This window comes from Emydura macquarii, unplaced genomic scaffold (assembly GCF_026122565.2).
Source record: "Emydura macquarii macquarii isolate MOO-44397 ecotype Brisbane River unplaced genomic scaffold, CSIRO-AGI_Emac_v2 contig_3113, whole genome shotgun sequence".
In the NCBI taxonomy this organism is placed as follows: Eukaryota; Metazoa; Chordata; order Testudines; family Chelidae; genus Emydura; species Emydura macquarii.
In genome coordinates, this window is record NW_027133250.1 from 1,407,613 (window position 1) to 1,417,305 (window position 9,693).

The following is a 9,693-nucleotide window of genomic DNA, read 5'->3' on the forward strand; positions in this document are numbered from 1 at the left end:
TCGCCGTATTAAGAAATGGGAAAGCAGAGCACGAAGTCTCTAGCAGGATTCGCAACCTGTAAGGCTGACAGGGACAGCCATGCCCCTTGCCAGCGTGCTAATGGTAACGAAGAACCACCACTTCATGAAGCTAATACAGACCGTACTGGAGAACAAGATTCATGAGCTTTTGTGGCAAATGGAGCTGCTAGCAACGACAGAAGAATGACCTCCCACGAGGCAGTGTCTTAGCCTCTGCATTATTTAACAGCTACACAAACGAACAGCCAAGCTACTCCAGCACAAGGAGTACCGCACAAGAAATTGGGCATGTTACAAAGTACTTTGGTGAATGAACTTCACATGCCAGAGAAGTACTATGCAGCCCGCAGAGATATAAGTCAGTGCATTCCATCTCAAAACCTGAGAGTCAAACATGAACTCAACATCGGCCGTCTTGAGATGAAGCTTACTCATTCCATAAATCCTGTATAGCTTGGGGCTGCTCTCACCACACACTCTCTTTAGAGCCCACATTGAGAAGACTAAAGCCAAGGTTAGCAGAAAAACCACACGCTCAGCAAGCTGGTTATGGCAAAGTGGGATGCAGACCTGTCCACCCTGCAACCACCAGCACTGGCACTTTGCTACTCCTCTGCTGAATACTCTGTGCAGCATGGGCGTGATCCCCCCACACAAAGAAGCCAAGCCCTGTACTTAACACCTCAGCCGCTATTAAAGGATGCCGTAAGCCTACCTACATCAACAGCCTCTACATCCTCCTGAGATATGCCGGGAAGTTGCTAATAGAGTTGGGCACACACGGCAATGCACAGATCCAAGACAGCTGCTAGAACGTATATAGCACTGATGCTGAGCTGACTGAAGTCACAACAAAGTTTTCTTGCCACCGTTAAGCCCCGGAACCCAAGCAGAGAAGGTTCAGTTATGGCAAGTGAGAGTACAGAACAACCCTGGAGCCTGCATGCTCTGGGTCTGACCCATCAAGCACCTACCGCTCAGTGCAGGCTGGCCCCGGGCTCTATGGCACAGCCTTAATTGGCTCCACAGTGGAGCTGGCCAGTCTAGGGACAAGATGACAAGGTGGGGCTACATCATACGTGTGACTGTGGCAGACAGCCTCAAAACATGAAGCCTCTCCTGCGCTGCCAGCTGCTTGGCCATGGTCGGTCTTGCAGTGATCTGTGGAGTGCAGGGCTCGGGCAATTACATGTGCACCAATGTGGGGGGAAGCGGCCTGAGGACACGACAAGAGGTAGAGATCACACTAGAGCTCAGGAGTCCCTGTGGCCTCCACTACCGTTCGACAGTGGCTGCATTCACGTGGGGGTTTGGTAAGCACAGTGGTGGCATTGCCTCTGCTCGGCCTGTGTGCCGTACAGCACAGCAATCCTGCTGGATCCGGAGCCGGCACACCGGGAGCGTCCCAGCATCTTCATAAAGCAGCTAAAGAATCTGCTGGGGAAGCAAACTTTCACCACCCCAGCCTCGCTCTTTGCATCAAGCAGACCATCTCGTATATTGTTGGCTGCATCCATTTGGTGGCTAGAGCAGGAGATTTGAACGCAGGACTCCAGCACTCGGTAACTAACTTGGTGACTACCTCAGGCTATGAGCTTCAGGCAGTCACTGACCCTCCCTCAGCAAAGCAGATACAACTCCCTCATAGCAGCACTGCAAGGCGTCACTACTGAGCATGGGGAAGGTGCTTTTGAAAGGCTTTAAAAGGTGCAAGAGAAAAGGAAGGGATATAAGCTTCTCCAGTCTTTGTGCGTGGCTGTACTGCTCGGGTGGTAAGGAGTTGGCAATTATAGGGACATAAATGCACAGTGATGCTTCCCTGCCAGGATGGCGAGAGCTGGGAATTCTGCACTCAATTAAACACAGGCCAACTCGGCCGGTTACTGGCCTGCAGCTTGGCTGAGGCACATTTTGCCTTTATCTGCTCTGACTATTAGTCTTTTCCCTTGGTAAAGTGATGAGAAAATGTTGCCGTCGGCAACTCCCATTCTATTTGCTTTCATGTGTAACAGGAAACAGTAAAGCGCCTTTCACAGTGGCACGGGCAGCTCGGCAACCGATGCACTCACAGGCCTGTCTTCTCTGACTTCGTTTGAATCATCTCCAAACACAGGAAGTAAATAAATAGGAGGCTGCTAGGCCTGCCCCCCCCCTTGGTCCAAGGTGGTAGGAGGACACGGGGCTGCCTATCTCCTCAGTCCAAGGCAACAGGAGGAAGCCAGGACCACCCCCTTGGGCCAAGGCGATAGGAGGACGCTCAGCCCACCTCCTCGCAGGCAGCTAGCCCAGACCGGAGGCTTTGTGACAGTGTAAAGGGCTGTACAGAGAACTCACACATGGCCACTGCCCATGGCAGTCTTTCAGCTTTCCCTGTAAGCGGCTGTATTCACTCCTGGCCCGCTGGATCTAAAGCCTGAGTGGCAGCGCTGAGGAGGAAAGGTGTGCCTGCACCCAGCGCTTCTGAGATCAGTTTTGAGAACATTACCCCTGATTTAGGAGCCTGAATCGAATTTTCAAAAGCACCTGACCATGCAGAAGCCCAAGTCCCCCTGACCACCAATGAGACGCAGGCTTCTACATCACGTAGGTGCTTTTGAGAATATTGGGCTAGGCCCATTTTCAGCTTCTGCCTCTCCGTGAGCAGGTGCACACACACAGGGAAGGGGAGCGATTCTACACCTCCAAACTGTAAGCAATGAAACCGAGGGAGCTATAGTGTCTCCTAGCCTTCCTGGCATACTCACACCTGTCTGTTTGCCACGGTAGATCCTCAGCTCCTTAGGAGGAAAATATCTAAAGATTGCCAGAGAGTGGCCAAGCAGAGTCCAGTCGAGCTGGGGAGACAGGGTTGTTACGCCTGCTCCATCATGGCCAGTCGGCTGAGGGGCAGAAACACACACAGACACCACTTCTCCTAGCAACCGTGGTGGCTAGAAAGTACGTTCCCCTCACAGCAGTGTTTTAAAGCTGTTCCAGCACTTTGGAAATCAAGGACCAGAGAGACCTCACAGGGGAGAGGCTTTCTGTTGGAAACTGTCCAGAGGAGATTTTTCAAGAAAGCAAAACCCATATTCTTAGAATTCGCACTTGCCCCAAATCAAGCCTGAGTCTCCATTACTGAAGCCAAAGGAGTTACCTCCCTGTACTGAGATCCACTTTTCATCAAAGCCCCCGAGATGGTTTGAGATGATGTGGGCGGTGTTTGGACAAGCCAGGGAGTTGGAGTAGAGACAGCTTCCTATAGTGAATTGGCTCCAGCAGACTGCAATGCACACACAGACCCTCCTTTCCCCCACTTTAATTTACACTGCCACTCCTCTTTGTGGACAGCAAATATGTCTGTTTCCATGCCTGTATAATTCCTCCAACAGCTAATCCCACTTCATCCAATGCTTCAGAGAGCCCCCAGGAGCTGGGAACTCTGTGGATCTAGTCCTTGCGGTACTGTCAAGATCAGCGTTAGTCCACATTGAGCTTTCAAGCCCCAGATGGACTATAGCAGCTGGGAAGGCGCATGCATGTTGGCTTTCATTTACTATTGGAGGGGAAGGTCTATGCCATGTGGAATGGAGGGGTCACCAAGCACAGTTTAATTCATGAGGTTTTGGCACATAACCCATTAGGCCAAAAGTACTCCAAGAAAATATTTCATGAGCTGCATGGTATCACTCACTTCCCCTGCTACAACAAGAGGTGCTGAGCCTGCCTGTTAGGGGCACCAGCTACTGAAAGTCAGTAGAGATAAGAGGCCTCAGATGTCTTTTCCTGTGGTAAGAAGAGTGGGAGCTTGGGACTAGGGCCAGGGAGAATGGGAAGATCTAACATTGCACATACACAGCCCAGCGTCGCAAGAGTTCATGCAGAGCTGCTGATTTCTACAGGAGCTGCACTAGAGGCTGAAGAACAACCAGGTCCATCCCAGCCAAAGAACTTCACTAACTCCAAGCTAAGTAAGATGAACATTAAAAAAAAGAACCCAAGAAATGTTACCTTTACACTAAGTCAGCCAAACCTGCTGGTCTCCACACAGGAGTTGCTGGGTGAGGGTCTCGGGGCCGTGCTATTTAGGAGATCAGATCAATCTCTTCCAGCTCTTAAATCCACAGCATTAAAAGCTCATGAATATACCCTTTAAGTTAATTTGTTCTGAGATTTAGACTTGCAGAGTCGATTTTCATGTAACAATCTGAACTTTGATTGCTAGGACATGCTCCCAAGAGATAGAACTCAGTTTAATGGCTAATTTACCCAATATCAACTAAAACCAGTACCTTTCACAGTGGATTGAATGCCCATCTAATGCATATTCATGTTTTATCAAATTACATAGCCATGCCATGACAGATGTATCCAATATTGATACAGAATCAGGATCTCACTCCCCTCCCCCCCCCACATGTACTATGAGATGCTATACTGTATTTGCATTATTAATCAGCCTTATACATCAAACTCACCATGATGGACATACAAAAGAGCACTATTACCCCTGCAAGCAGCAGAGTGAGAAGTGAATTAGGTTATTAGAATATTTAGTGATCGTTACAAATCAAAGAGCTGTCCTTAGTTACTACTCAGACATTCTGTACACAACATGGACACTAACATTCATGCCATTTCTTCTCTCACCATCCCAGTCTTATATTATAAGATCAGCTGTTTGTGTCTGGGAAACAGTTTAATTAATTTATTAACTTCAATACTTGGCTAGTCTCCTCCTGCGGAGTCACCCACCTGTAGCTGTGACACAGGAGGGGGGTAGTTATTCACTCCTCCTTCCTCCAGTCTAAGGACCAAATGGCAGCACTGAATGCTTCTGAAGCCCAGGGTTTTGGGGGATGGACGGATAGCTTCATTCCTAACCAGGCAGCACCTTAGGTACAAGTCTGTCCATTCACTATTCGCCTCTTCTGCTCTGACTGGAAGCTGACATCCTGGTCAATCAGCAACTGCGCCAAAACACCTTATTTTGGCCATCTGCTTATCCAGAGGCTTTTTACCATGCAGCTGGTCGACACCAATTGCCTTCCCATTAACATTCAGCACAAGCCTGGAAGCAGACAATTTCTCTGTCACAAGCATTCTGGGAAAAATTGATAAATCACTAGAAGATTTAGTGTCTGGCGTGGCAGGCCTGTAGCATCAAATTGATATTTCAGATGGGGGGAGCGGGGGCGCAGGATGGTTAGGGAATGAAGCATGGTCAGACCAGAAGGGCGAGAGGAAAATCTAAGACAGCGAGATAGCCTCACAACCTTCCTGGAAATTTAACCACTTCTAGAGTGAGCAGCTCACAGCTCCTAGCCGGCAGGGGGGAGGGGCATGGATTCTTCTTTGTTCTTCAAAGGCCTTGTTTTTCCACTCCCAAGTGACAAAAGTTGCACCAGCATAAGTGCTAGTGTAGACAAAGCCAAACTCCAGACTCCAGCCCTTGGAGTGCAAACAATTACAGCAGAGCCCAACAGCAGACATGTAAAAACATGGCACCAGCAGCTCATCTCTAGCCCCTTCAGGCTTGTCCACATTAGGGTGACTTGCCCAGGTGAGTCGGACAGGTGTAATCGACCTTTCAGGCAGCCACCAGTGCAGGGTCTAGCAGCAGGGATTTGCACGTAATGCAGTTAGACGGGGTGCAGACCCCCACACTCCATTAGGCTTTAAGGGTTCAGTTAGCGCTGGGAATGTAAGACATGAGGAGCTATGTCAGTTATGGTAATATTGACATGTCTAGACACAAGACACACTGGAGGCCCGCTCCAAAGCGGAGACAAATGCGCGTCTCGCAGCCGTTTGACAGTGCCTGATGTGGCCTCGAGCACACCTGATTAAACAAACCACCAAGCAAGCTGGTCATTGAAGATGTTTTAGCTTTTATTTGAAAATTCATCTGTACATTCTCACTTCATTGATCAACAATGATGTGCTGCCATGTGCTCTCAGCAGCAGGGGGCAGTAGCAACTAAGTTGACACAATGAGCTTTCCACTTTCCAAAGCGCCTGGAAATAAGACAGAAGAGGAAACAAAAACCCACTAGCTTTTACATTTAACCTTTTCTGAGCAAAATGTAATTAAAAGTCATCATCCTTTATCACATCAGGGAGGGTTTGGTTTACAAGGTCCTACATATTCATCACAAAATTCTGCTGCTGAAATAGCCATGGGCTGGGCTGTTTGGAAGAAACACGTAGCTATTTCAGTCATTTTTAAAAGCCAGCATTTAAAGCTGCAGTAAGCCCTTTAGATAGTCCCAACAGTCTCAAAGCCAAATAACGAATGGAGCCCTTTCTAATAAATAATGATTAGACAAAAAGAAGATTAAGCCAGGGACATACAATTACACAGATTTTATCTGAGACAATGAAGCTTGACTGCAGCTTTAAGCCTCACGTCTGAACGAGCCTGAACACTTCGTAGTAGTTTTACAGCTGATTGTGGATTTTCTAACTTGTACAACCATTCTAGAGGTTGAGGATTTTAGGCACCTACATCCAGCACCCTCTCCCCCAGACACATTTGCAGAGCTAAGACAATAACAACCTGATAGAGGGGGAAGTGATCCCTTTTCAAGTCAAACCAGACAAGGAAGAGAACATCACAGTATTGTGGGGGCAATGAGGGATTTGATTTTAAGACAAAAAGCCAGCAACAACCAACCCCAAACCCTCTTTGCTGTGCGAGACCCTGTGGGTTCCCACACACAAGCCATTGAGAGGATTTATTCCCTAATAAAGTTTGTGAACTTCACTGCCAACGCAGAACCCTAGAGCAAGCCCACTAGTGGCAGCAGGACCATGCTGTCCTCCTAACCCAGCACTTGGAAGCCTAGATGTGGAAAGTCATTAGCATCACTTTAAGAAGTCCATTGTTTCTACTGAAGACAAATCTTGTTCATGCCATCTGGGATGATCCTACAGCAAGTCTTCATCTTCAGTCTGGGTCACCAGACCCTTTCCCCCCTCCCATTCCCAAAACAAGAAAAATAACTCCCACACGGAAGAGAGAAAGCAATCCAGTGCAAGCCATCAGCATCCAATGATTGTTTTGGTGGGCGGGGGGTGGTGGGGAAAAAAGAAGAATGGGGGAATCAAACCACCAAGAGGAGAAAACTGAGTCCCAAGTCCTTCAGCAGCTGATGGCACTGGGCTGCTGTTTGCTGACAAAGTCTGAAATGAAGTCAAATTCATTCTGTCCCAAGAACAGCTCAGGCAGCTCCTGAATCCGGTCCAAACCCAGTTCCAGGACCAGAGATGTCAAAACTTCCTCATCTATGAGATCGGTGTCCATAACGTTCAAGGTCAGAGCAGGTGAGGGCAGATGCTGCATGCCAGGGTGCTGCCCGGGCCCCACTCTGTACTGCTGCGCACCTGCCGCCATGGGGCCGTTGCTCATGCCCATCAGAGGGTGCCCTTGGTACTGGGTGTTGAGTTTCTGTAAGTGCATGCTGGCCATGAGCTGCTGAGCGCCCACGGGCCCCATGTAGGGCTGCTGCTGGCTCGGGCTGTTGAACATCATGGTGCTGGGCATCTGGGGATGGCCCATCTGTCCTCCCAGACTGGGCCGCGGCCTCATGCTGCCGTCCATGCCGGCCCCTCCGTACTGCATCATCTGGGCGGCGGCGGGCAGAGTCCGCAGCACGTGCTGCCCGTGCGGGGGGGCGCCCTGCAGGCCGCTCAGCCCCATGCGGTAGTTCTGCAGCCCGTTCACGCCGTGGCTCATCGGCAGCATCATGTGATCGGCCATGGCGAGCGGTCCCTGCGGGCGAGAGAAGAGCGTGAGGGGCTGCGGGGGGCGGGCGGCGCCTTCCTTCCCGGGCCGCACAACGAACCGGCCGCCGGGGCCGGGCCGGGCCGGGCCGAAGGGGGCTGTCAGCTCCCGGGGTCACCCGGGCCGGGCCGGCGCTGCTGGCAGGGAGCGGGGCGGCTCCCGTGCCCCAGCCCGAAGGCGCCCCCGGCCCGGGCTACGGGCTGCGTCGGGGCGGGCGCTGGCGGCCGGGGGGAGCCGCCTCCCGCAGCGGGGCCCTGCGCGGCACCGGAGACCCGAGCGCGGCGCTGCTACGGCCAGGCCGGCCGCGGCCAGGAGGCGGCGCCGGGGGCAGCTGGGCAAAGACCCGGCAACGCCACAGCGCCCCCCGCACGCTCCGCCCAGAGAGCCGCGACCCCCGACAGCCCGCCCAGCCCGAGCCGAGCCGAGCCCAGCGAGCCGCGACCCACGGCAGGCAGCCCGAGCCGAGCCAGCCCCGAGCCGAGCCAGCCCCGTCCCGTCCCGTCCCGTCCCCCCGCGCGCGCTCACTCAGCCGCGCTCAGCGCCGCACGCGGCCGGGCACGTACCGAGCGCGGGCAGAGCCGAGGGGCGCGGACACCCCGGCCAGCGGCCTCAGCACCAACGACACCCGCCCCAGCTGCTCCGTACCGCGGTCGACAGCCCAGAGCGCCCCTGAGGCCGGCCTTATATAGACACCGACGGGGGCGGGACTCGGAGCCCCACCTCTCGCCCGCCATTGGCGCGCGGCTGCTGCGTCAGGTGGGCTCGCGGGAGCAGGGAGGCTGGGGGGACCGCGTCGGGCCCCGCCCCCTCCGCGGTGTGTTGTTGACTTGTATGGGGCGGGGCAATTGCTGCGCAGGGAGGGAGGGTCTCTGACGTCGGCCGGAGCTCGCCTTAACTAAGCCCCGCCCCTCTCCCCAGGCTGCTCCTCCCCCAGTGCGCCGCGCCGGGTGTTCGACTCTGGCCGGCGGAGAGAAAGACACACACACACACACACACACACACACACACACACACACACAGCGCCGCTGCGGGCGGGGACACACACACACACACACACAGCGCCGCTGCGGGCAGGGACACACACACACACAGCACTGCTACGGGCAGGGACACACACACACACAGTGCCACTACGGGCAGGACACACACACACAGTGCCACTATGGGCAGGACACACGGGGACACACACACAGCACCGCTGCAGGTGGGGACACACACACACACACACAGCGCCACTACGGGCGGGGTTGGTCTGGGGCCCAGCGAGCTTTTACCTCCCCCACCTCGGCGAGTGGGAGCCCGCCGGCCCCCGGCCCGTAACGCACAGGCCGTGGGAAGGTGGCGGTGACGGCGGGGGCTGCACACGATGGGCTTTGGGAGTCGGGGTCCTGGCCCTGGCCCTGGGCGCAGGCGGCGGGGTGCCCCGGTGCCCCACGGCAGGTCTCTGGCGCAGGCAGGGACATGGTGCTCCGGCCTGTGCTCAGCGGCCTTGGCAGGCCCCTTTCTCCGCCTTGCCCAAGTTTCCCCGGGCCTAGTGAGGGATTGAGCCTCCCCCCTTCCGCAGATGTCGGGGAAGCAGCCCCGCAGGTGGGCTCCTTGAGCCTCCTGCCATGTCGGGGTTCTGCTGTCCTAGGTGCCCTGGGTTACACCCCGGAGATTTTCCCCATGGAGGAGCGGGAGGGACTCCCAGCATCAAGGGGCATATGCTGCACCTGCTTTTACCCCTGCAGGCAGGGCAGGCGACCTTGGGCTGCTCTGTATGGAGAAGCCAGGGAAGGGGATTGTAAGAAGTTTCCAAACTATTGGTTGATATTTTCCCTCTCCCTGAAGCCGGAGCAGCTGGCTTTCTGGGGCGAGCCTGCCCTGCCTCCTTTTGCAGGTGGAAGAATGTGGAAATAGTCCCCAAA

At 53.9% G+C, this 9,693-nt stretch overlaps 1 protein-coding gene across 1 annotated transcript; it reads right to left on the minus strand.

Annotated features, from left to right (window-relative positions):
• Positions 1–5,874: 5,874 nt before the first annotated feature.
• CITED4 (Cbp/p300 interacting transactivator with Glu/Asp rich carboxy-terminal domain 4) lies at positions 5,875–8,435 on the minus strand. Its single transcript, XM_067530775.1, has 2 exons — positions 8,350–8,435; positions 5,875–7,774 (listed from the first exon to the last, which is right to left on the minus strand). Exon 2 carries the CDS (start codon positions 7,760–7,762, stop codon positions 7,145–7,147), a length of 618 nt encoding a protein of 205 aa, XP_067386876.1. The 5' UTR covers positions 7,763–7,774; positions 8,350–8,435; the 3' UTR covers positions 5,875–7,144.
• Between the last annotated feature and the right edge of the window lie 1,258 nt (positions 8,436–9,693).